The sequence below is a fragment of the Ornithodoros turicata genome, chromosome 1 (genome assembly GCF_037126465.1).
Source record: "Ornithodoros turicata isolate Travis chromosome 1, ASM3712646v1, whole genome shotgun sequence".
Lineage (NCBI taxonomy): Eukaryota > Metazoa > Arthropoda > Arachnida > Ixodida > Argasidae > Ornithodoros > Ornithodoros turicata.
Window position 1 is genome coordinate 28,274,552 of NC_088201.1, and position 26,910 is coordinate 28,301,461.

General features: G+C 41.8%; 2 protein-coding genes across 3 annotated transcripts; one reads left to right on the plus strand and one right to left on the minus strand.

Moving 5' to 3' along the window:
- Nucleotides 1–671: 671 nt before the first annotated feature.
- LOC135377778 (pyruvate dehydrogenase phosphatase regulatory subunit, mitochondrial-like) lies at nucleotides 672–25,026 on the minus strand. Of its 2 annotated transcripts, none has more exons than XM_064610446.1 (20): nucleotides 24,989–25,026; nucleotides 24,652–24,919; nucleotides 24,278–24,519; nucleotides 21,800–21,930; nucleotides 20,851–20,932; nucleotides 20,281–20,362; nucleotides 18,679–18,760; nucleotides 17,070–17,194; nucleotides 16,643–16,757; nucleotides 16,417–16,566; nucleotides 14,414–14,538; nucleotides 12,440–12,632; nucleotides 12,017–12,172; nucleotides 11,765–11,895; nucleotides 10,198–10,346; nucleotides 6,784–6,991; nucleotides 3,634–3,723; nucleotides 3,349–3,528; nucleotides 1,212–1,406; nucleotides 672–1,100 (listed from the first exon to the last, which is right to left on the minus strand). In XM_064610446.1, exons 2-20 carry the CDS (start codon nucleotides 24,670–24,672, stop codon nucleotides 912–914), a joined length of 2,646 nt encoding a protein of 881 aa, XP_064466516.1. In that variant the 5' UTR covers nucleotides 24,673–24,919; nucleotides 24,989–25,026; the 3' UTR covers nucleotides 672–911. The 2 variants fall into 2 exon arrangements, with proteins under 2 accessions (XP_064466516.1, XP_064466517.1); XM_064610447.1 differs by having other exon boundaries at nucleotides 24,652–24,877; nucleotides 24,989–25,025.
- A 250-nt stretch (nucleotides 25,027–25,276) lies between these two features.
- On the plus strand, nucleotides 25,277–26,672 carry LOC135377781 (elongation factor 1-gamma-like). Its single transcript, XM_064610448.1, has one exon. The coding sequence runs from the start codon at nucleotides 25,307–25,309 to the stop codon at nucleotides 26,588–26,590; it is 1,284 nt and encodes a 427-aa protein (XP_064466518.1). The 5' UTR covers nucleotides 25,277–25,306; the 3' UTR covers nucleotides 26,591–26,672.
- Nucleotides 26,673–26,910: the final 238 nt, after the last annotated feature.

The following is a 26,910-nucleotide window of genomic DNA, read 5'->3' on the forward strand; positions in this document are numbered from 1 at the left end:
GTACAAGTTATCGTTTCAAAGAGAGACACTAAATGCTAGTTGATGTGTGACCAACGCAAGGATGGCAATAAAATATAAGATGTATATTATAAATGCATTGTGCTATGAACTTTAGACAGTTTTATCAAGGAGACATGCATCAAGATGGCAAGAAAGCAAAAGTATTTTTCTTTCACTTATTGTCCAATGTTTCCCACACATCAACATGCACAATAAATTTTCTTTACGATAGATACATTGAATACATAATTCTGCCACCAGCAAAAAATTTCAAGGTAGTGAAATACTTAATTTATTAGAACTGGAAACAAGTTCATATCGATCCATATTTAAGTTAGCCACGTTCATTCAATGAGTTCTACTGCTACTTTTGGAAACTCTTTACAATATGAATGAATCGGTACTGTTAGTACTACACCTTGAGGGAACATTTCATTTGATGCGTGGTACCAAATTGACATCGCATATCTATGAAGACTAGTGTCGCCCAATTGGTTTCTGAGACAATGAGTTGTTATTAAAACTTTTCCAAATTGTTCCAGATTCATTTTGAATGACTGGTATGAAATTGATCACTTGAACATAGACAATGTTGCAAAAAACAGCTGATAATTTTGCACACTATAGTGCAGGGCCTGTATACAAGTGAAAAGTGAACCACAATAGTTACATTAAAGCGCTTCTGAAATTTTTATTCCTGATCGCTTGAACAAAATAAATAACAAGTAGAAAACCACACTCAACCCTAGAATATCTAACTGAACACTTCAAGATGTTTGGTATACGTTCTTCAAACTATAGTTCAATGAAGAACATCCCCATATTGTGACAGATTCACCACTATGCCGCCTAATGAAATTCAAGTAAGATCTCTGCCAGCAGCGAAGAATATCATGGACCGATGCAACAGATCATCTGGTAGCCAGGTAAAGCCTATCAGGTGAAACCTGGTAAGCTAATGAGGGTGAATGAATATTGGCTCTAGCTGCAAACTTTTGGCCACCAATGTCAACATGGAACTCATTCTTCAGTATAAAGTCATTTGTGAGAGGCTGAGGCACACCGTGTTTGTCCCTGTTCTCCACAAATCCAAGGCAGACCTTGGTGAGCACAAGAACAAAGTAAGATCTCAGTTACTTACACAAATAAGTTATCTATGTCACAATGTAAACAGGCAGAGCCGTTTATCCAGGCAATATTGGTGGTTTTACCTGTGATCCCAGTGTAAATCCGTAGCAAGTAGTAGAAGTCATTCCAATGTAACGGTCTCCAAGAAGGATTGGCTCTCTGCCCCAAGGCCAAGGGTCACGTTCAGGATCATGCCCTTTGAGAAGTAGCTGCACATATCGCCGCTTAATCCCTTCTTCCTTCTGTTTCAACAGAGCCTCCTTCCCCAGGAATTTCTTCTATAATATAAGCAGAAATGCAGCAGCAATCAGCACAAAGGCAGTTACTCTCTAGCTCAGGTTTCAGTAAAAAGTCCGACCTGCATTTTCTCTGGCAGGTTATTAGTCGTCCAAGACAAGCTGATAACTTTTTCTGTGTGCATGCGGTATGCCATGAAGGAAGGCCAAATCTTCTTACCATCACCATGTTGCAGGTGTGCTAGCGATGTACACTTTAACCAACTACGAGTTGGGGGCCTTCATAACATGTCTGCCACTCTCATCAAACCAAAGTTAGAACCACAACAGTAGGAGATGATGCGATGTGACTGTCAAGTTGTAACACTTTTTCATGCAAAATCTGTGCAATCAGTCCATGAAGGACCATCAGCCGTGCATAGCAAGGACTGTATGTCACACTGTTTAACGAACGTGAGAATCGATATGTATTTGCACCGCTCTGTGGGATGACACAAGAGAAAGCCACCCACGGCCACGACTGCCACTCAACCAAGTGTGAGGAGCTAGTGCTTCGAGGTGGATGTGTCGCTGTTGACAACTCAGGAAGCTGACAGCAAATAGGGTGTCACATTACAACTTACTGCATGGGATGTTGTACATGAGCAAGGTGACCAGCTGCTGACACCTTTGCAAAGGTATGCGTGGAACACACGCAACGCATTTCAGATATACATGTACATCACAAAACGAAAAAGAGCCCTTTAAATAGATTAGTGATCATGGATAGAGGTGTGCACAGGTGCGGTTATACCCGCGGACATCCACTCTACATCCTGGTTTGAGATAGAAATATACAGTTTTGAAATCCATACAGATGAAGTGCGGATAAAACCGCACACCTCTGCAGTTCGTGCAGATGTCTGCTTTTTAACAACAAATAAGCATTAGTGTCTCTGTTGACGTCCTCCAAGTGGAGTTATAATTGGGAGCACGTAATGAATACAAAATGGTGTCAAAGTGTGTCATGCTGTGCCTTTTAACTGCAGTTTATTGGACAATTGTGTGTGACATAATATTCCTGAGTGGTTTCCAAGCTGGAAAGTGAACACGTTTGTAACAACATTTTCATCATACATTTTCCAACAAACATTTCCTACATTACATTTACATTTTTCCATTTTTTTACATTTTTTTTACATTTTTTCCTACAAATAGAATGACCTCAGATGTATGGATATACATACTCAATAACTGCGCAGGTGCAGATAAAGCTTTGTTAACAAGCATGGTTGCAGATGCGGATCTTACATGCATGGGTACAGTGTGGACGCGGTTACTGTCAATGTTATCCGCGCTCATCTCTAATCATGCACGTATGACCCTGAAAATGAGAAAATCAGCAAAACATGGAAACATTTGCCCACCTCCCAAATGGTTCAGGTGAGCCATTAAATAAGGAGAATTGAGGAATGTTCCTTCAGTGATTATTGCAGCAGAAAGTTTATCAGGCATTTGGTCTTCAACCTGTCGTATGAATATCATACACAGTATGACCATCATCAAAATGTTAACACTAACAGCAGTGCACAAGGGTGCACAAGAGTCCACCCTCTACAGCTTTCTAAAAGTATTCAACAGCACTCAAGGCCACCATCTCTGATGAGTATCCTCACAGCATGATCTCTGCATATGCAGCAGTAGGAAATGTACCGGTATACAATACCATGCTAAACCATGCCTAAAATGCCTAAACCAATCAGGCATCTTAAGATTTGGAGCGGAATAGGCCTGCTGGAGTTATGTCATCTCAAACCGTAAGCTATCAGCATTCGTTTAATACTGCATGTTGGATAGTACAACAACTGTGAAGAAAATGCATGTAACTGCATTAACCTATTATTTATGTACGTTATCTACTCAAACTTATCCATATTGATTTGCCTCAATTTCCATTTCAGGCAAGTCTACACATTGATAAATTGGAGAAATTAACTGCACTTACATGGAATTTCACTCTGAAGGCACGTCCACACTCGAAAGGGGTAGTTGTGCAATCTAGGTCCTTTCCCCAAAAAGCAAAGAACTTCTCGATGCGAAGTGTCTTCATGGCGAAGTATCCCGCTGGCAGGATCCCAAATTTTTTGCCTATCTCCATGATACGGTCATATACGTGCAAAGCAAACTGAAATAAAAAGAAACATACATCAAGTATATTCAGCAGTGGATAATGTTTGGTTTTGTAATGTGGGATATAATGTAGGCAGGGTAGGGAGAGTGAAAAGTGTACCTCGTTCGGAATGTAGAGAACCCAGCCTCTATCACCAGTATGTGTCATGTGAAGGACCCTTATGCCACTTGCACAGCCAATATTTAGTTGCTAGAAATAAAATAAAACCATTTGGTTAGAAAAATAAAATACAGACAGCATACGAGGTCCGAAATATTCTCAGTCGAACACAGAAATAATAAGCTAGCCTTTCAGATTTTTTTTTTTTTTTTTTGCAATATAATCTCTACAAACAGTCTCATGCACCCTGTCCAACACGTTGCAGTGCTTCCTTGTAGGTTGACTTGTCGAGGATGCTGAACAATGCTTCTGTGACACTGATGACATCCTCACTGCAGGTAAATATCTTCACCACAAGAGATGTTTTCAGCTTTGGTGTTGGAAGTCCCAATATCAAGGGATCGAATAAATCTGGACCAGCAACACTAATGAACCAAATGAAGTTTATGCTGGTGCCTTGCCATGGAGGAACAAACCTCCTTCTTGGTCATTTCTTTGTTTGCCAAATTTTGTGTGCAACGATTCCAAGTTATGGTCTGACTTTATTTGACGGAGTACACCACAGTTATCCTACTGGACTTCATAAAACAGGCTCCATCACTTTGCCAGCCAAAGGTGTTGCCTTCTTTTCAGTGCTGAAGACTCACTTTGTTTTCATCTTTTTTCACTGCTGTGCGTTTCACCTGTGGTCACAAGGCTCCTTAGAAAATCAAAGGGACTACATGTCAACCTGTCTTAAGTGCTACCCCACAACCTGGGTGCACACAAGCCTCATCTGGTGTCAATAAACTCAACACCGACATTTCACAGACATTCAAGAATTTGTGCTTCACTATAGATGGTATGAGCCCTTCATTCGGAATGGCTGTCACCTCGCGCTATTCTGCATAGTTTGATTCAGATGTCTAGCAACATCAAACTCTGAAATTTCTTGGCCTTTCCTTCATATACATTTGTTGACGACTCTCCACTTTGTGGGTCATATTTGAAACTCTGCCATCCTTCATTAAAGAGAACTGTCCACTTTTTCACGGAAGAGAACAACGGAGCAAGTGTTTCTGGAATATCGGTTGTGTCAGCTTTGATTTACACTGATGTCATCCTTTTCATTACCGAACTCAAAATTGACAGACCAATGTTCACTGTTTTCCATTTATTTGGAAGGAGTCCAGCACACATAGCTTAGCAATATGGCACTTGCTTCAGGTTAAGCCAGGCGATTTGAGTGAAAATATAAATTTCTGAGATTTATTCACCACTTCCAAGTAAGGCAGATGTCCTTTAAGTGCCTTTGCCCAAAGCAGTGCAGAACGATCCACAAGTTGCTAATTATCCAAGTACTGTAGTAACCACAGTATGCTCATATACAGTGAAACCTCCTTAAAATGTACCCGCGCAAGCCGTAGTTCCACTCTAAAAGTACTCCAGCTGAGTCCCCGTTGGGGAGTGCCATTAAACCTAATGCATTCAATAACTGCTTAGGCCGCAGTGGTTTTTCACGTACTTGTCAGTTAATCCGTACCGTTTTCACTTCCTGTCGTCCGCCTTGAACTTCCTTCTGCCCCCTAAAGCCTAGCCAATGAATGTGTGACCTTCATAAACTGAGAAAGGGAGAAAGCCACGGGAAAGCGTGTACCGTGTCTTGCAGCGAAAACGGAGAAACGCGTGGCGACAGCATAGGCAGCAAGTGAAACTAACAGATTTCTGCCAATGAGCATGAAATAAAGGTTAGGACTGTTTCATCCATCAACCGGCAGGTGGGTGCGTATATGCGCGATTTTCGGTTATGCCGCAGTACTTATTTTGCATCACCGCCAGGTACGGTTTAACGGGGTTCTGCTGTATTCTGAAATCGTTTGGATCATCTGCCAAAATAGCAACTGCTTTTAGTGTTTCCAGTGATTAGTGACAAAGAAGTGTTCTCCCATTTCTGCCCTCAACACTCCCTCTGCATGATCATAGTGATCCGATTGTTTCTAGTGGTGGTCAGGTTGATGTGATATATTGTGATAGTATGTCTAAAGAAGGGGTGTGTGAATCCGAATATTTGAAGTCGAGTCGAATATCAAATCAAATGGCGAAAACAATGCCGAATATCGAATATTTGTGCAAATTTTACAATACGTGCCTTTTGCACTAAAAGTTTGCAATTTGTAGCCTGTGGCTTTAATGTATTTTCTCCCATTAACTGTCCCAAGCAAAACACCTAAATCTTCTGTGGGTAGTGCCTACCCTTTCATTTTACATGATAGTGTATCGAATACAGCGTGAGCAACATAGTTATTCGGATTATTTATGATAGATATTTTGGTAAGAAAATCTATTTTGATTTCGAGGGCATTCTTGAAAGACTTGGGCTGACAACACTGTCTGAACTATTGGGCATAGACTTGATTACAATTTTTGGAAAGAGTTCTTCTTGGTGTCGTGGATTGTGCAGAATTACTGTCAAGCTGTGACAAGGCTATGACACTTTCTCAAAAGAACGCGAAGACACAAAACTATGTCTCTGTTCTCTTCGCGACGCTGAACTGCGCTCACATTCAACACTACTCGTTCAGCACAACCTAAGTAATGTGTGTGAAATTCAAAACCTATCTGAAATCTGATACAAAACATGGAGGAAATGCCTGGAAACTAGAAGTGCTAGAACTAGAACCATGAACAGAAACCTTGAACTCCGTAACATAGAGGCTCCGGAAAGAGGTAGCGATGCCGATGGCAGTCGGGCTGGTATTGGATTGACGTCTACGTCTGTGTGGCCAGAGAAAAATCGTAATCCCCTCAAGACCGTGGTTTTCGGGCGTGACCTTGTTCACCTCTAGCTTCGAGCGTAGTCCAATTCTACCAAACCTGAGGCCCTGTCGAACACTATGACGTCATTTGTTTACAAACAGGTCAAGGGTTCACTGTAATTTCTCTGTTTTGATCAACTGAGCCAGCCTTTTGCACATAGAAAAATTAGTAATGCAAATGCAAAAGGAGCACCATATCTCCACATATATTTGAGTGTCATGATATACAGAAATGTTGACTGGACCATTTAGGTTGAGTTTGGGAGTGGCAATGGCTGGAGTATTGTCTAACCCAGAGCCGCACATTAACACAACACATGCATGAAGCAGAACCTGCTGTGTCCTGACCACATACCTTCCATGTGAAGAATGGAAATTCCTTTGAAGTCAGTGAAGAATCGGTAAGCTCTGACATGAGATCTGGTGATCGAGGGCCCATGAGGCAAATGGCAGTGTACATGGAAGTCACATCCGACACTACAATGGGGCTGTCTCGAGGCACATGACGTCTAATCCACGTCTGGCACCGCATCTGTTGCTTAGTTGGTGCTATGATCATGTATCTGGGGAAGCAACACAGCCATTAGTGGTGACAACCTGGAACAATAAGTACATTGCAGCCATGTTGCAGGACAGCCCCAGGCACAAAGCGCAACACAGAGCCCAGAGAGAACACCAGCTTACAATGCAGTGGCCCTATCGTGTAAGCTCACAAGTCAGATTCCTCAGAGAGCCCATGCATGCCCATGATAGAGTCCACACCTAGCACTAGATATTGATAGTGTGTTCATTAAACATACACAGTGAAGTGAACATATTGCCAGATACCTCATAATTTACTAGTGACATGTTCCATCCATATCACAGTGAACCAGGCCTTAAAGCCAATAAGAGGGCCCTTTTATGCCAAGCATAAAAGGGGGGAAATTGATGAAGATAACAAATTAAGCTACCTTTATTACCACTTAGCGCATGCACATAGCACCTGGTGGTCTCTTGCGGAACTAGTGACAACCACCACAACGTGGAGTGCATAATCTAGACATACTGCATACCGAATCTGGTTTGTGCACAATCGATACTTTCCTGTCTAGGACCCACTACTTAGCACATATTTAATTATAACCATCTGGTACATCAAAGACGTTATCCACACAGAACATATTTATACATTGTAACAAATGTCACTGTAATTGTGTTTCTAAAAAATTTTTGTAAAACAAATACTATGAAAGAAATTTTCACTAAGTAAATACATAATCACAAGACCCCCGTATTCTTAGGCAAATACCACCTATTTCTTCCCTTCACTTGTAATAGTGCCTTTTTGAATACAAGACAAAAATTTGGGGATAGAGAACCTACCTAAGTGATTTGATTGTGCCTATACTAAATGACTCACTTTAGTCTTTAAAAATTGCCTAAATGGAATTTCAGCAGCATAAAGAGACAAGGCTCGTGGAAGGCATCACTTTACGAGACTTGGCTGTGTCATTTTGAACTCATTTGTTGCTTGAAAGGGCGCATTGCATAAAACTGCTCATAAGTAACAAGCTTGGTTATGGATTGGAAATCAATCACTGGTCCCTTACTATCAGTACTAGCATCATTTGTCTCATGAGACATAATCAAAAATCGTATGCTCATCCCACAAGTGTATCCATCCTTCATTGTCTTTGTTGCAGCACATCAGGTATCTATTTGTATATCTGGTCGCACCCTTTATAACACTGTTCGTATTGTTTGTGACGTCCAAGAGCATGTCGATAATGTGTCGAGGGGTCCAGTAGCTGATAGAATTGGGATGAAACTGCACTATATCTTGAGACATCTCTCTCTCTCTGATAAAGACCCGGGTTCCAATTTGCGGAGATAGTGGAATGGCAGGAGCCGGGACTGAAATGACGCTGTATATGACAATCTGCCTTCCAATATTCTGAACCTACTCCACGTGCTCCACTGAGTTTAGTGGACGCCTTACGCGGATTCACTACTTACAAGGTGGTGCTTAACCATACACGGCCAAGCATCACACACAAGTGTATTGAAATGGTGCTCGTGTCTTACTGTTGCCGCAACTTCACCTGAAGCACGACTTTTTTCTTCCCTGAGCAGCGGCGCTATGAATTTTTGTAATAGCCACCATCGAACCCGATTTGTAGCCTAATTTATAGTATATTAGAATTATTCTGAGCTTTCCTTCATGGATGAAACGGGTCACTTATCGTGAAAAGCATTGTGTTCGAGGCTTTCTAGTTCTTTGGACAAGTATCACGTAATACCGCTTCTGACAACCCTGATAATAAAAATGTGACCGCAGTTGACGGGCTGATTTTTGCCTTTCATGTGTCATCACAAGGGGGAAAAAAAACTGCTTTCCGCATGTTAACTTCGCTTGTTACCCCCACAGATTGCTTCTTCAGGAGTGTGGGTATATGTGAAAGAGACTTCTGGTGTTTTGCTTTGCTTTGTTTGGGTGCAGTTGGAACATATCACTTGAAGATTGCTGGGCATTTGTGCTGTGCTACGTGCAGGCACTAAATGCAGAATCATTAGCTAGGTGGTATGTTAAGCCTTTCCAAATATGTGGGCTCAATGTCGGAGGTGGCAGATGATGCTAGAAAACTACGTATTACAGTTACCTAAACAGGGGCGTTGTTAGCTGTGGCTGGTACATAGCATTACCAGGTAAGTCTATAGCTAGATAGTGGTCTCAGAATCTTTGGCAAGCACCAGCTACATGACATTTCAGCACTCAGCCTCTCAACAGGGTTGCCACATGACCAGTAGATTCCTTTATTGCTATGAACTGTCTATACTGCTGCAATAGACGATTTCAGGAAATCCCAGTGCTCCTTGCACGCGCGTTGCGTCCTGGGAGATTGCTGTCATGCGGAAGGGAGAACAGTAATGTAGTAGTGGATGAGGCAATCAAACATAGGACGAACACAACACAAGCCTCACAACGACCAGTTACATGCTTCAATTGAATGATGGCAGCTGAAAAACCCACTGTTGGTGCCTTTTCTTCAACTGCCATCATTCAATTCAGGGAGAACAGTCCTTCACGTTTTGTTTTTTGTTTTCGCTGACATTGACACCTCGTGGACAATCGTCCAAGAGAGGAGAAACCCAAACAGTTTGGAGATCTTCTCCTCCTTTCTGATAAGAAAGCTCCCATAGCTCAAAGTGGCGCTAAGCACTCTGGGATTTTGTGAAGTCGTTTATTGCCATGGCACCTTGTTGAGCTGCAGATACATGTACAGCATATACAAGATGTCTGCACTAACTATGGACAGCATTTTATAAAATAGGGAAGTGCTTTTTTTTTTTCAGTTACAATATATTCTAGGTCAAGTGGGCCACCTTATGGCTGCTCTAGCAACCTCCTGGGCCATTGTTCTAATTAATTTTAAATTATTAACCCTTTAATTCTGAAAGATAGCAGTTCAGCAAAATGGCAACATCTGTTCATTCTGGTGAGCTGATGCCGATGCCATTTTCAGAAAAAGGATCAAGCCAGAATAGCCATGAGGATACGGCCCCCGAAAAAACACCAAATTTTTAGGTAATTTTTGCCGCTTCACTAGAAACTTACTTCCTCCCTCGCCCTTAAATGAGGTGAGGACAAAAGCTGTTGCTTTTTTTTTCCCTCTGTCCATAGTTAGCATGGACAACCTGCATTTTTTTTTTCAATATATATGTTGAAGTTTGAGATATTCTAGCGGTCCACAGAAACATGTCTCAGATGAGGTAAGACATTTCTCACCTATTTTTCTCAAGTCTGATTAAGCTGCAGTCATTTTCATATCCACCCCACTCGTTCTGCATACCACTATTTACGATTGAACCAACAGGGATGTCGATATCATTGGAACACAGATACTGAAGGAGATCCACAGCTTCATTTCCAGGTGACTGTAATTCACATATTTTTCAATTAAGATGTTGAAAATGGAAATTGTTAAGATTTTTGTTGGTAGCATGGGATAAGACCTTGCTAGTTCAGTGTTTTGGAAAACGAAAATACGACATTTATTTTTTGTTTGAGCTCAGCAGTGCTGCAACATTTCTGTTTTGCCTTGATACTGGGTACAGTTGAAGCTACTTAACATGTCCAGAAAGTATGGTGAAAATTGAACGCCTGGATGGGTACAAATGCTGACGTTCCTTAATTTACTTTAAATGTGAGTGCCTCACCTGTATAAAAGGTGTAGTCATGCTAATTATTTTTTGTTGCCTTTCACAGCAATGTAGTGAAGAGGACAACCTCTCAGTGGGAGAGAACTTGCAGCAAGTCACCGAATACTCGTAGGTGGCGCAGGCACTTTACACAGTTAGCTTTATAATGATATGTCATGAGTGAGAATAGTTAATCTTGCCAAGCTGCCATAATATGACAAACGTCATAAACCATCGGCACAGCAAGTGCCTGGTGCAGGTGCAGGCGCTTAGAAGGCAAGGCTCACTGTAATGGTATGAGTACCACAACCCGTCTAGACGCAGTGAGGCATGTCAGTGACAATATGCAGGGTCTGACTTTATTGGGTTAAATGCCTTTCCCAGATTCGGGATAAAAAAATCGGGTGCTATTTTTGAAACTGTAGTTCGGGGTGAAATCGAGCTGTTTGGCAAACGAACGGCAGTTACTGTGCATATATTGGTCAAACATGCATACCTCACCATTTACAATGACAAGCACCACATCTTCTAACATAAGGTGTGCTTCACATACTAGTTTATTGTCGCAGTCAAGTAATATTTACATCAGGCATACGTACTAAATAGTGTGTGTGATAAGTGACACAATGTGATATGTGACTAGAACTCGGGAAGAAATCGGGTTTAACCTGAATTTGTCCAAAACTGATACGGGAGGGAATATTCGGGGGAATCGGGGTTAACCCGAAAAAAGTCAGACCCTAACTGTATATGCAGTACAAAAATTCATGTGACATGTCCATTCACACTAAAAGGTTTGCTGTATCCAGTGCTTTACCATACGCAGCAATACTATAAACAGTCTGTTGTACACAGTGGCGTAGTCAGAGGGGGGTTTCAGGGGTTCAAACCCCTTCCAAGATCGTACCTTTGGCAGTGCATTTGGGAGAGGGAAACGAGGATTAAATCCTCCTTCCCCATGTAAAGTCCCCATAAAGCCCCTCCCGAAATATTTTTCTGGGTACGCCACCAATTGTACATGTACCTGATGTCTTTTGCATTCAGGTCTCTGGCTCACTGTACTAGGTCCATATGTGGCACAATGATACATTGGCTGTTAGCTAAAGCTATTTTACCACTGTCTTATTAGCATGCACCAACAAATTTACACTTACCCATATTTCTAACTTTGTAAATGAAGAATAGTCCAGCATAGCAACGCGATCACGGCATGCCTCATACTCCAATTTTACAGCATCAATCCAAGGCGGCTTTTCATAAGCGGCTACCTTGGGAGACCTTCCATCTGCAAATATGAGTGCCTTAGAACATATTGCAGCATGTTGAACCTTCGTCTAGTGTGATATCACATTGAGTGAACCAGTACACCATTACATGGCAAACATGAATGAATGAAACACAGTTACCTTTGTTTCCAATGTCATAATAATGAGGACGTTCATATCCCATTGTCTGCCCAAATACTGCACCAGCTAGCTTTAATCGAGGATAGATGGGAGACATTCGAACCTCGCGCCCTGTTTCAAACTCAATGAATGGGTACCAGAGCTTGTAGTGCATACCTGAGATAAAATAATATTGATATATTGCTCGTAACATCAGCCACTCATGCAGTCATATTTCTTACATGTCCTTCATGAGTCTTACTTTTGTCAACTTGTCCTGTACTTATACATTATGCTAATATATTATTAAAATTAAATTTCTTGATGTAACCGCATGAGCAAGGCCAGTCAAGGACAAAGCTCCTGATAAGGTGTTAAAATTAATGCACATCAGTGACAGCAATACAGCAACGAAGAGCTTTCTTTCTTTGAGTAGGTGCTTACCAGGCACTTCAGTCATACGGTCTCTCAGAAATTGAGCATTGCTGTGCAGGCCTATAAAGCGCCTGATGTCAATGTCCCACAGGTCGAGCTTGGGCTCGCCTTTAGCAATCCACTCAGCTGTGACCTGCCCCAAGCCTCCAGCTGCTTCGATGCCAACAGACCTCATCCCTGATGCAACAAAGTAGTTTTTTACCTGCATGTGAAAATAAATAGCCCAAAAAGTGCAGCATTACTTCCAAAGAGGTATCCTCATGCCCCAGAACTGCTGATAAAGGAAGTGAAGCCAACAGAAGCACAGGATAGATTGAATGTCAGAAGGTCGAGAAAATGAGTTAAAATGGTACTTGTTACTGCAACCAAACGTGGCTAACCAATTCGGTATGACACATCTTGCATGCTATGACTGCAGGCTAATGTGCGTTGTTCCCTGATGAACGCAATACAGCACACCAACGAGGACAAAGAAGGAACCAGACAACACAGGCACTGACTAACAACTGAAGTTTATTCTGCGAACCGATGGAAAACAAAAGGAAAAGGGAGGGGAACAAGGGGAATACAATGATTGTTCCCTAATGTTCCTGCTTCAACGCGTTCTACTTATTAGTGTCACCAATTCTGTGCCCCTGTTCGGTGTCTCTAACTCTGATTACTTTAATGATATTCGTTGAAACATGACAAATCAAGCTATGTATTCCCACGTGTCCTTCTGAGCCACAACACTGGCAAACATGCAGTTACAAGTTTTATTTTTGAGGTTGATGGACCACGTAGCACCGTGTGATATAGTGCAAAACAATTTTTTTCTGGAAAGTGTTGCTATACTCAACATATGAGAATACTTGGCTTGTGTGGCAATTCTACAATCATTCTCGTTTGAATAAGGTAAGCTTCAGAGAATGTACGTGGATATTGCCCTCTGACGTGAATATGAGGGGAGCTAGAACTTTGAGGGAAGAGGATCCTCCTCTTGTCCCACTTGTTTAACCTCCCTGGGAAGCATACATCCTAAGGCAATGTGTGTGCTGAAGGGTTGTTTTGAAAAAAAATTTATGTCTCAGCCATGTTCATACACAGATCAGAACTACCACACAAGAAAAGAATAGCATGCATGGTAAAGCATGAACTGCATGGCCCGAAAAACGTCCGAATTCTTTCCGAACCGAAATTGGGACCAAACTATTTTCGGCGACTGGAGCTTTGGGCCGACTTCGGCATGACCAGTACGTATATATCTCCGTCGAAATCGGAAGTGTCAGCATACGAAAAACTTGGGAGGCAGCCAATGACAGGTTAACTGGAAGGGGAACCATAGCAACAATGACGTGGCAAATCGGTTGACTGCTGCAGTGTTGGCGACTTCTCCTCCTATGAATACAGAGATCTCATTGAGCTGGAAGGCCAAAAGGGGATGTTCCCCAAGGTCAGAAGCCTTCGGCCGAACTTTGGCTTCCAGTTTGGTAGCATGCAGTGATGCGCCGAAGAAAGTTTGGTCCCGATTTCGGTTCGGGCAGAATTCGGTTTATTTTCCGTGCCATGCGGTTCAGCGTTTAGACTTGTTTGCCGTGCACTAATAATGTCGATAACTTGTGGCATTGCATCACGAGACTATGATCATGAGAGATGCCATAGTTATGACTGCATGGATGATTTTTTCTCATCTAAAGGTTCATGGCACACTGTATTTAATATCCCTTGCAGAGGATAATGTGTCAAAGCAATTTGTACTACCATTAAGTTACTTGTGTCTTTGGTTGTGTATGAACTTGCAGCCTTGAGATCAGTGAGCAGACACGTTACTAGTTGATCTACTGAGACTGCTATGTATTAATCTTAAGGATTAACCCAAAGGATACGTGTACAGGTATAACAGAAACTCCTGAAAGGCATTGATTGAATTTTTCTCTTTTTTTTTTAAGTCAGGAGTGTAGGATATTTTTTACAAAGTGCAGGAAAACACGTAAAAACACATACCTCAGGTGCTTCACCAATAACCCAGCGCGAGTCTGGAGTGAAGCTCTCTGGACAGTTGTACAACTTATCCACCTGAACGTCAGCCAGGCTAGGAATCCTAAACAGCATCTCTTTCAGCAGGACACCTTTGTGAACCATGGAATAAAAACAATTTACTTTTGGTAAGTGGCTAGACAAGGAACTGCAACAAATGTAGACAAAGAGGGAATATACTCAAGGTAATTCAGAGCCCTAGAACATGCTACTTCAAGCTACATGTGGGATAGCTATCTGCAACATAACCCTCCATCTGTGCCTCATCACTGCTTACTTCAAAGATACAGCTAAAAGGCCCATACCCTACATTAGCATGCAGTTATTTGGTATTCATTCATTGAAAGGTCATTCAGCATACTAGCCAATTTTAGACAGCAAAAAAGCTCGACAAACACCTGCACAATGTAGCCTGAAATATAAAACAAATGTATTTTTGGGATGCCTTATGTAATTCTGGAACACATCATGACAGCATGAGTGATTTTTTAAAATTGGCTATTAAATTATCTGCTATTATTTTAATTGTATTTGCCACAATATTTTAATTTCCATCAAACTGGAATTGCTATCCTAACATGAGGATTTTGAAAATCTGTTATTTCACTACACAACGTTTTATTTCAGGTCATTACAAATGACATACAGCACACGACACATCTGAAGATGGGACTTGGGTACAACAAAACAACGGGGTTCAGGAAACGTTGTCTACTGCACACTGATCATGCTATTGGAGAGACTTTACTACTACTACTACTTTGTTCAAAGCATCATTCGTTGCAGTAATCTGATACTTGGATGCAGCTTAGCCTAAGACCGAAAACACACTACTGATGCAATACAAATCCGTAACTGGACGCTGTAATGTTATGGCGCCTTTCTAGTCTTTGGAAGGTTGGCAATACTTGCCTCATGTATAAAACAGTGGAGTTCATAGTGCTCTCAAAAGGAGCCCATGGGACATTAAGCGGTTCACCAAAATACTACAACTGGAACGCTAATTGTCTTTTCATTGTCCACCCATGTTGAACATATACATAGAGGTTATGGTGAAATACCAGCAAAGAAAGTTGATGAACACAGCTTATCTCTGAAAAGCAGGATATCTGGAGGTTGTGATTTCTTAGGTGTTTGTAGCTTATAAATTTTCTGCTGGAGGCAAGAACCTGGCCTGGCAAGCAAGAGCTTGCATATACATTTAGTGATCAACAACACAGATCATTGTAGCCTACCAGTTTGCCATTATGGAATCATTTCCTGGGCTGGGGAGCATAGACTACAGAGCCCAATGAACCAAAATGCTGTTACAAACAGTGACTGTCCATTAAATATGCCCCCATTTTACATAAACAGGTATCATCAAGGCCATTATGAAACAAATGCAGAAGTCTTTAAGAAAGCTAATGTGATGCTTGTTGACCCATCATGCAAGGTAATTGCATTGTTCAATTTTTCATAGAATTGCAGAAAAGCAAAGTCACTACAGACATGCGAAAGATCTCCCAGTTGTGAAGATAATTTCACCTAATTCAATCTGTACGACCTCAAGGTCCAAGTGTTTCCACACAAGTACAATGAGCATCTGCATCAATGGAGAACAAATCATAGCAGTTAAATCAAAGTAACAGCCTGCATTGACCCATTTGCATGCAATGAACTGGAGAGTGCATACTTTGAAGGCTAAATGCTAGCGGAGGATTTATGCTGCAAATGACTGTGGTTCTATCATATTTATACCACATGTATTGCTATATGGGACGCATGGTTTGTCAGCACAAAATGCAAGGTTATTAGTAATAACCTCCCTTGCTCTGTTTGTATAGCTTTCAACTGTTTCCTTTTCTTTCTTTTTTAACTCTTGTACAATATCTGAAAATTTTGCAAAGAGACCGGTTGGCATTGATGCTGGCTCAATTTTCTGCAGTATCCTATAAGGTCCTTTCATAAAACAGATAACAGGGGCATACAGAACTGGTCCCAGTCTTCAGGAAGTGTGCCTTGACCAGCCGCAGGTAACTCTCTCAGATCAACTGGTTTTGATTTGGGCTCAAAGCCACCAGCCAGGTAGCCACCTTTGTGAACTTTTATGTAAAAGTATCCGTCACAGTCATGAATCACTGAAATATCAGCATAGTCATTGAGTTGTATTGCAGACGATACAACCATACACTTTGCATCAAAATAAAGCTTTACCTGGCATGTTTTGGTCAATTCCTTCCACTGGCAATGTGTGCAAAAATTGGTGCTCACATGGGTATAATGGTACCTTGACATCTGGGCTGCTCATTTTCCCTACATGACGACCAAGCTAGACAAATATGATCAGAACAAAGAGAGCAAAATAAAATGCATGGATCACTACTGATGAAGACAGATAAAACTTTTGTGTGATTCTGAGTATTTATTTGCATCTCTTGCATTTAAGGTCATCCTGTATTCAAGAAAATATGGTATGTGCTAAAAACTAAAGTAATACATGCAGAGTCACTAATGTCTTTTAAATATGTTTAAAAACTATGCATATCTATTCTTCTATGGCCTCCCTACCTACACAACTTGTGAGGTGAGAGGGTTTTTTTTGTTTTTTTCGAAGATACCCAATAAAGAGAAATGCACTTACATAGCCAGCAGAATTCACAAAGTATTCACAGTTGATGGCACCCAAATTGGTTTCAACTCCCTGCACAATATCATGCTTTTGTGTAATAACTTTTTCAACTGAGCAGCCTTCAATCACTTTGACACCTGAAAAATTCAAATGCAATAAGCAAGCCAAATTGTTTACTGTGTAAGCGGTATGGATACACTGTAAATTTATGGACATTTTTGGCTCCTACTGATGGCAGTGATTTTAAAAATCTCTGAATCCAAGATGAAAAATAATAAAAGTGGTTACAAATAAGTGTTTACATTTCTTAATTTAAGATGAGTCTAGAGGAGAGTCAAGAGAGTCAGGGAGTCAAAATCAGAAAGCAGGCCAAAGGCTACACCAACAAGATGACAACTATCCGAGACATTATGAAATAGAAAATCTGCGTGCAATTCTTCATTGACTCTTCTATGTACATTCCTTGCTAACTGCCACTCAATTCTGCAGCAAAACGAAGAGCAATTGATCCTAAGTGTACCTGTGCTTCACATTTTAAAGAAAATATCACCCTTTCTTCACGGTGTTTATCCGACAATCAGTCATCTGACATCAGGTTGTGGCATCACGATCACTGCTTGAGTGAGTGAAATACTACTTCTTCATAATTCCAATTTAGAAATACTTTCTCAGGTCACAGCCCACAACCAATATAGCACTATACCGTGTAAACAAAGTTAGAAATCTGAGCGGGTTGTTGCAACACCACCTACAAGCAAATCATGATTAATTAAACAATGTGACGTAGTCATTAAGAGTCCACCAAACACAACCGTGCTTCGACGGCCGTAGCTACAGAGACGTGCAGAAATGAACCGCAAGGGCAGCCACTTGTAGCCACAGAAACCCCGTGTTTGAAATCGTCAGCAGTGATTGACTGAATCTCGACTCATATGTCCACATGGCGAGGGAGGCAGAGGAGGCATTAAGCACATCTTCTTTATCTAGGTGGTGATGGTTGTGCTCTGTTAAAATTTTTGACAAGAGTACCTAAAAACCAAACTGCTAACCACAACAAACAACAGTTACTAGAAAATGTGGTGTAATGCTCAATAGTTCACCTCAGCTCACTTGAGCAAGTGTACACATTCTACTGAAGAAAGTGCAAGACATGCACCAATTAGAAATTCTGACACATTCCTGGCCAAAACGTAATCCTTGAAGAAACTGGAACAATCTGGATAGTCAACTCTTGACTCCCCTCCTTTGGAAGTTTCCTATACAGGAAATCACTTCAGTGCCACACGTAGTCCTCTTCTGGAATGCATGTGAAACATACCCCTGCACTGCATTCCCATTGGCACTCGTAAGCATGTGATCTCTCCCGTGCTCCTTCACTGGCGGAGATGCCAGGAGTGATGTCAGTGAGCTAAGTGATGCTCAGTAAGTCAGATCAATCACAAATCAATTACAACCACTATATTGTTGATTTTATCAATTTCTAAAATTAATTCAAAAAAAGTCCAAAGTCCCATGAAAAGCATGATTTCTCCAGAATTATCAACTTGCAATATAGCACTCGATTTTGCCCCCTAATTCAGAAAAAAATAAATTCTCTAAATGAATAGTTCTAGGTACACACCTAAATGGCTAGCCTGATCCGCAAGTACTTGACATACAGCCGATGAATCTGCAACACCGTCCCCAGGCACCCACAACGCCGCCTAAAATAAAAGCAAGATTCAGGAGGGTTCATGGCACAACAGACAAGTTTAGAATTTCAAAAAGAACCAGCTTTTAGTGGTAAGTTTGACAGAGGCTTTTTTTTTTCCTCCATCTTGACCACAGTATTTCAGAATGTTGATTCTTGATGTCTAATTTGATCATTGCAAAAACCAATCACACAAAATTACACATGTGCTTCTTATGTTTTGGCTTAAGCGGATATAGTCATTCCCGTGTGTATTGCAAGCCACACCAAACATTCAAGAAAGGGGATGTAAAAGGGAATGCCCCTTTGTCCCAAAACCGTTTTGTTGTGCTTTAGCACTTTAGGGTTCTATGTTTGGCAACTGTTGCATGCTTTGACAGGTAAACATGACTGCTATACGGCATCATATACAATGTAGAACTAAGTGACATAAAGCAAGTGAGCTGGTATAAGGTAATTGATTGAGACATTACCCTGAGTCTGGGGTAAAGACGAAACGGATGACAGAACAACGGGATGCAATGAAGACTCGAGTTTTCGTTGCGTCCTGTTTAGTCATCCATTTCGTCTCTACCCCAGACTCAGGGTAATGTCTCAATCAATTACCAGATACAACACCATAGCAGTTATGACAGCCCACGAATATGACTGCAGCCACTGCAATAGTTCCAGAAACTGCCTCTCAGTTGCATGCTAGGCACAGTGAATAAGTTGCACTATTACTATTATAAAAAAACACTGTCGGACCCCGATTTTTCGGACATGCTCGATTATTCGGACTCATTCGCGGAACGGCCGCGGGTCCTATAGAGTTGATGTATAAAAACGTCAAAAATTTTGGACGCCGTGCTGTCCCGTCGCTCGATATTTCGGACTCTGTTTGCCCAACCAGCAAATTTCTCTCTTGGGATGACAGAAAATATTGGTATCATCCGAAATTCGTATCAAAAGAAATCAACCAACTAAAATACTGAGGCAAAAAAATAGGCAATGATTGTTCATTTTCCATTCCTCTGAGTAGAAGAGGTCTGTTGTAACGCTTTTGCGTCTTCATTTTTAACCAACGGCTTGATTCAAAAGGCCCAGCACCTGCTGTCCGCCCGCGAGTTGCGCGACAGCGCTGTAAAGCTAGCTTCACCTAAAGCACTCATGTGTTAGGTGAAGCCGACTTGCGGACTTCATGACGGCGGTGCCTCTGTCAGTGTACAGTGACGAAATGTCGCTTTGGGAAATAGAAGCTGATGTTATCAGGCAGAGCTGGAAGCGCGTTAGGAAAGCATCGACAAAGTTTTCCAGCCTACTAGTGCTTAGTAAAGTTTATGTTGAAGGAAAATTCGTTTTTTTGGACAGCTCGATTATTCAGACTTTTGCGCGATCCCCGCCGAGTCCGAAAAAAAAAAAAAACAGCACAGCATGCAACATTGAAGCACTACAGAAAGGTGACCTCCACGAAATGCGAAACCAAGTTTCACATTATTTTTGTGAGTAACCTTCATCCTAAACATAATAAGCATTCCTCTCCTAGAAACTGACCTCAAGTGCATCTGTAGTTATGTTTGGGGCTTTCTCTTGTGCTTCTTTTGGAGAAATGATGTGGCACTCTAAATTTAGTAGGCTAGAGAAACAGAAGAATGAAAGAAGGATCAAACGTATCAGCATACCTAAGATGTACAAAGAGACGCTCAAAAATAACTTTTGGCCTTTTTACACCAAAGTAGAAAAATAGGTCCTGTTTGCAGACAACTACCAGGCCAGGACTTCTACCTACATTACATTTTCCAAATGTGAATTTGCATGTATTCACGTTGCTCTCAGTCCTGCCAATGCAGTTCATAACAAGTGACATTTTCTGCATTGCATGTAATAAGGAGCAGCTAAAATATTGTTCGCTTTCTGGGGAAAGTGATGCAAATGACCCCCACAAGGGCTGCAGGATTATGCTTTCAGCCATGGCAAAACAATTCATCTTCTAGCCGAAAATTAAAAAATCAATTACGATGTCCCTCTAAGGAAAATTGATTGCACAGTCCATCATCCTTGGTTCCAGTAGAAAAAGAGAGCATTATTTTATTCAGAATACATAGCGATAATTAAAAAACTCACGATGCCATTGCCGCAAGTCTTTTGAAATAGAACACCCTTTCTTTAGTCCTCGCAAGGTAAAGGCTGCCACATTGGTTCCATCCTAAAAGATATAAAATGAAAAGCATTACAAGGAAAAGTTCTTCCAGAGAATTTGTTCGCCTGGTCCACCTAATGACATTCAATGCAGTCCATGTGTAAACAACGAAAGGTGGTTGCATGACAAAGCCAATGCCGGTATGGATTTGTGAAATGCTGCTCTGTACAGGCTTACATATATTCCCTCAGTATGTAAGCATGTAGTTACTCAAGCAGGTACAGCTGTGTGAAACATTGTCATGTTCAGTGGCAAGCAACAAGGGGAAACAAGCAAGGGGAACAAGAAAGACTAAAGACAAAAGGGAGACGGTACAGGCAAGCTGGTATGAATTCATGGTGAAGGGCTCTTCTCTGTTTCATCATAGCAAGGACTGTTGGCTGATTTCCCATCAAATTACATGGAGAAGTCCCATCAATCCTGTAAATCTGGAGCATTTTTATATAGGGTGTTCATTTATTATAAAAAAAAGCTACGAGAGCAGCATAGATGACATTTTTGCAGGTGCATTCTATGGCCAGGCAGACATGCACTCGAAGAGAGTATCTAACAACAAGATGGCTAATTATCCTAAATTCAATAATTAACTCTTTAATTAGGGAATTTTGGGCAAAAGCAAGATAGCAGAATAGGAGACAATTCCTGCTGAAAGCCATTCTATCTTTGAAAAATCCTGATCACAATGCTGAGAAGATAAATGCACGCAACAATGACAAAATGCAAACCCTTAGATTCACTTCTAAATATTCTATATTTTTTGCTCAAAAGCTACTCTGACAAAAAAATTAATTTCACCGCCAATTACCATCACATATATTAAGTTCCCTTATTGCATTGCTGGTCATATTTGTGGCTCCTTATGAAAATGCATACCAGTTTCCAAGCCTTTATCTTGAAGTTCCTTGTATAGGTTGATGCTGTATCGACAAACTCTGCTCTCAATGGGCGTTGCCTTGATCTGGCCCAACAAACCCGCTCCATGCTTTGTTGAGCCGCCTCCAATCCTTTAAGCAAAAGTACGGGCAGATTTGTACTAAGTTATATCACATAACTCATGGGTTCACTTGACAATGCTTCCATATCACATGACAAATGTGCACAGCACAATATTCTGTTATCAATTTTTTCAAATCAAATCCAATTCAAATTTCTTTGTGTTATGTATCTACATACACAGTTATGAGAATGTAAAGTAAACCAACCTCAAAATTTTAAGACTCGACATATACTGTAGAAACCTTCAGCAATCACTCTGTATTTATTTACAGCTTGAGGCCCAAACACAATAATATTAATTTGAAATTTGACATTGCGAGACAACCACAATCATGAGCGATGCCACGGTGGTCGGTGGACTTAATATCGCCCTCAGGGGTTCTTAACTTGCGCTGGAATCTGAAGTACATAGCCCCACGAAGGACAACATGTCTAAAGAACTAGTATTATGCAGTTAAGTTCCTGTTGGTAGTTCCTGGTTTTTCCCACATACGTTTAATATAGTGCCATTATATGCAATGTCCACGAGAAACCTCTACCTTTTTACCGCTAGCAACAGGGTAGAGTATCGCCCAGGGGCATAGCCAGAGGGGAATATCGCAGGTTCAACTCCCCACCCCCAAATCATACCTTTTGTAGTGAATTTGGGAGAGGGAAACAAGGGGGAAGTCCTTGGCTCCCCCACGTAAAGTCCCCATAGAACCCCTTCCAAAATATTTTTCTGGCTGTGCCACTGGTATCGCTTGTGGCAATGAAACAACCCACCCCAACCATCATCGTCACAATATATTTGTTGTTGTATAAGTCGAACCTGATTTCACCCCAAATTTGTTAGAAGTATTTAACCCGGACATGTTACGCCCTAATCACATAAAGGAGTTGAAGAGTGGTAATGTTACTGAAACAAGGGGGGGCAACTCCTCAAGCACAAGATCCTTGGACAAGGTGGCCTGCTATCAGATGATCAACTCATACTCGTGCACACCTCCATAACATGATAGCACACCAGTGTCCAAATCAAGTCACTCTGCAAAAGCCAGAAAAGCAAGTACTATATGAACACGATGGAAAGTAACTATTCCGAGGCTGAAACACAAATGGATTGAAACACACGTTTGTGTTCCACCCTCAGAACAGTTACTTTCCATCGTGTTCACCAGATGCCGCTGCCTCGTACTTGTGTTGTATGTGTGTGTGTATGAGGAGAACTGTAGGAGAGAATGTGAAGAGAGTGAGTTTATGTCCCGTTAGTTGAATGAGGCCCCTTGGTAAGTCGTTCGAAAGCATAATTGGTTAACACACCCAACCGGCATTCGAGAGACGCGTGGTTCAAATCCCGCCGCTCTCTGGCTTTTACGACAACTGCCATATTTCAAGTGTTATGTGCTGTGTAGCCATTTCAAACGACTATGGAACAGCTTGCATATATATTCCAATATGTAAGGTGCATTTTTTTTTAATGGTTCGATTGTAGGATTGCTCGAAAAAATGCTATCAGGCTGATGTAACAACGAAAGTCTCTGCAACTATACTTGGCAATACTCAAAAATGCAGGTTTGTGGCTCCCGCTCCACCTTGTGCTACAGCATCTCTTTGAATAATGAATGGTCCGTATTCTCGGCGAAGAAATCAATCTCGATTTCTTTGTGTCTTGCCTGTCATTGGTAGTTACGCGAAGAAGGCGTGAAGAACAGAAATGAATGTCACACGCTCTCGACCAATAGGCAAGCTCTTGATCTTGCAAACTTTGTGATAAAGTACACTCTTAAAAACAAGCTTCACCTCATAGCACGCTCCTAGCCGACCATCATCCCGAATGACATTGTTCTCGAGCCTGATTTGTTGATAACGGGAGGCGTATGCCTCTTCTGTACCGCTTATGCAGCACATAATTGGTACAAAAAAAGCGTACACCTCCCGTTATCAACAAATCATGGGCGAGAACGATGTCAATTGGGATAATGGTTGGCTAGGAGCGTGCTATGAGGTGAAGTTCGTTTTTAAGAGTGTACTTTACTACGAAGATCGCAGGATCAAGTGCTCGACTATTGGTTGAGTTAGACTCATTTCTATTCTTCACGCCTTGTTAGCGTAATGACCAATGACAGGCGAGACACAAACAAATCGAGATCGATTACTTTGACAAGAATAGGGCCCCTGTAGTCAATGTTACACCAAGACCCGAGAACCTTTGAAAAACCACTTGAAATGTTGTTGGAAGTCAATGTAACCTTTAGGGGGAAAACCCACAAGAAAAAGAGGGAATGACAATGATTGGGAGATGCAAAACTAGATAGACAAAAGAAAAATTTGTTTTGTACAAGCCACATAGCAACATATCAAATGGGTACTCACGCCCCCTTTTCCAGAAGAACAACATCTGTAATTCCCTGATCTCTAGCCAAGTGGTATGCCACAGAACATCCAACGACACCTCCACCGCAGATCACTACTTTGGCATGCGTTGGTAACTCGCCGTGGTAGGAGATGCCCCTGTCGAGCTGTTGGTTAACACACCGCAAGTAGCTAAACGAGGAAGGATAGTGATGCCTCCCATGCGTTAGTGACCTCAGCGTCGCCTTGGTGCGCACAGCTGTCTGGATATAAAATGTTAATATCTACTTAATCATTTACCATTCATAATCTCAACAGTGAAGCAGCAACAGCGAAATAAGTGTCTTACAACATGTCTCTACGTATATATCAAAATTTTTGCTGCTGCAACTTACAGTAACAGCTGTGCTTGCCATTTGCGTTATCCACAGTGCCTATCCCGCGGACCAGACCACAGGATTAGCGCAAGCTTTATTTGTAGAGCAGACGAATCGAAACGCAGTAACAGAAGATTCGTGTTCCCGCTATTCTGTTGAACATGACGTCATGTGTGTACTGCGTGTGAGATGAGAATGCCCGTCCATATTCTAGGGTACTATCCCTGTTCCCGCTCTGTCAGCTCTGTACGCATTCCCATGGACAAAGGACAGGTCATTTAGAGATCTAGAGCAAGAACATACGTATGTACAGGGTGACAATGCTAAAACGAAAACGGAGGAAGAAAACCATCACCTCGATCCCCTCCATCATATGGACATGCTCACCCCCTTATACGTCCTTTGCCTTCCCCCATTTTGCTCTCTCCCAACATGCCCTTACATCTTTCGGGAAAAAAAATTGAGGTTTCTATGGCAAATGCAATATTTATTCAGCTCATCTCTATCACTCTCATACTTTTTATGTTATGCGAACGCAGCATGATTACTGTTTGGACAGGCACATTTCAAATTGGTAGACAGAAGGTACAAACATTTTCCGCTAGGTGAGTCGTGAAGTACTTTTCGGAGCGCCAACAAACTCTTGCTCTTTCTCTTCTGACCGGCGTGAAAGATGGCGGATGGTACCTTGTACACGTGGAAGGACAACTTCCGTGCTCAGAAGGTCCTGATCGCAGCTGAATACAGCAAAGCACGGATTGAAGTATGCTGTGAGGCCCCAGATTTCGTCTTCGGAGACACCAACCATTCTGCGACGTTTCTACAGAAGTTTCCGCTAGGTAAAGTACCTGCTTTCGAAACAACCGATGGTCACACACTTACCGAAGCCAATGCTATCGCCTACTATGTGGCTAATGACCAGCTACGTGGCAAAAATCTTGTGGATCAAGCCAGGGTCATTCAATTCCTTAGCTTCGCCGATAACGAAATCCTTCCCCCGGCATGCACGTGGGTCTTCCCCTGTCTCGGCGCCATGCAATACAATAAGCAGGCTACTGAACGCGCAAAAGATGATGTCAAGAAAATCCTGGCTTATCTAAACTCTCATCTGCTCACTAGGACATACTTGGTTGGCGAACGGGTCACACTTGCTGACATTGCGGTTTTCACGGCATTGCTCTCTCTCTACAAGCTTGTCTTGGAACCTGCCTTCCGTAAGCCATATGTCAACGTCAACCGTTGGTTCGACACACTGTGCCACCAGCCAGAATTCAAGAAGGTTGTCGGCGACGTCAGTCTTTGCGAAAAGATGGCTCAGTTCGACCCCAAGTTGTACGCAGAGATTCAAGGCAAGGCGAGCAAAGACAGTGGCAAGAAGACTGAGGTAAAGGAAGCTAAGCCTAAGGAACAAAAGCCAAAAGAAGCAAAGGCCCCAGAACCCGAAGATGACGTTGACGTTTTGGCAGAACCGCCTAAGCCAAAGGATCCATTTGAGAAGTTCCCTAAGGGTACCTTTGTCATGGATGACTTCAAGCGTGTCTATTCCAACGAGAGTGAAACTGTCTCAGTACCTTACTTCTGGGAAAAATTTGACAAGGAAAATTACTCTCTATGGTACTGTGAATACAAGTACCCAACTGAGTTGACACAAGTCTTCATGAGCTGCAACCTAATTTCTGGAATGTTCCAGCGATTGGATAGGATGCGAAAGCACGCCTTTGCAAGCATGATTCTCTTTGGTGAAGACAACAATAGCACAATTTCAGGAGTCTGGGTATGGCGAGGACACGACCTGGCCTTCCTTCTGTCCGAAGATTGGCAGATCGACTACGAATCGTATGACTGGAAGAAGCTCAGTCCAGACGCACCCGAAACAAAGAAGCTGGTAGATGAGTACTTCAAGTGGGAAGGAGAGTTTGGTGGCAAGAAGTTTAACCAGGGCAAGATTTTCAAATGAGGCCATCCGCTTTACCTCATTTTATGGGGTGGCATCTTGTTCTTTTACGCCATTTGTCTCAATAAATTATGGCTGCTTTGAAGTGTCTCGTGTAGCTTGTAACTTATTTTCTAAGTCTGGGACTAGTGCCTAATTTAGCACTTCTTTGTGCAAGTCATGTTCAGCATCTTGCATTCACCTTTGGCAAGTGGCACAAAGGTGAGTGCTGTGCAGTAGCCACGAAGGCTAATTACCTCTTTATTGAAGTTGTTTGATTGCAGAATGCATAATTTGCAAATTCAACATTTGCTTTTTACAATTCTGCAAAGGTTTGTTCCTGA

Excerpts from the sequence above, each read along its gene's own strand:
- LOC135377778 (XM_064610446.1), bottom strand. The coding sequence starts at position 24,672 with ATGGCAAGCACAGCTGTTACT. Across the intron at positions 10,347-11,764 it reads TTACAAAGTTAGAAATATGG|TCACCTGGAAATGAAGCTGT; the intron begins GTAAGTGTAAAT and ends TGTGAATTACAG. Across the intron at positions 3,529-3,633 it reads TTCTCTACATTCCGAACGAG|TTTGCTTTGCACGTATATGA; the intron begins GTACACTTTTCA and ends TTTTTATTTCAG.
- LOC135377781 (XM_064610448.1), top strand. The coding sequence starts at position 25,307 with ATGGCGGATGGTACCTTGTACACGTGGAAGGACAACTTCCGTGCTCAG.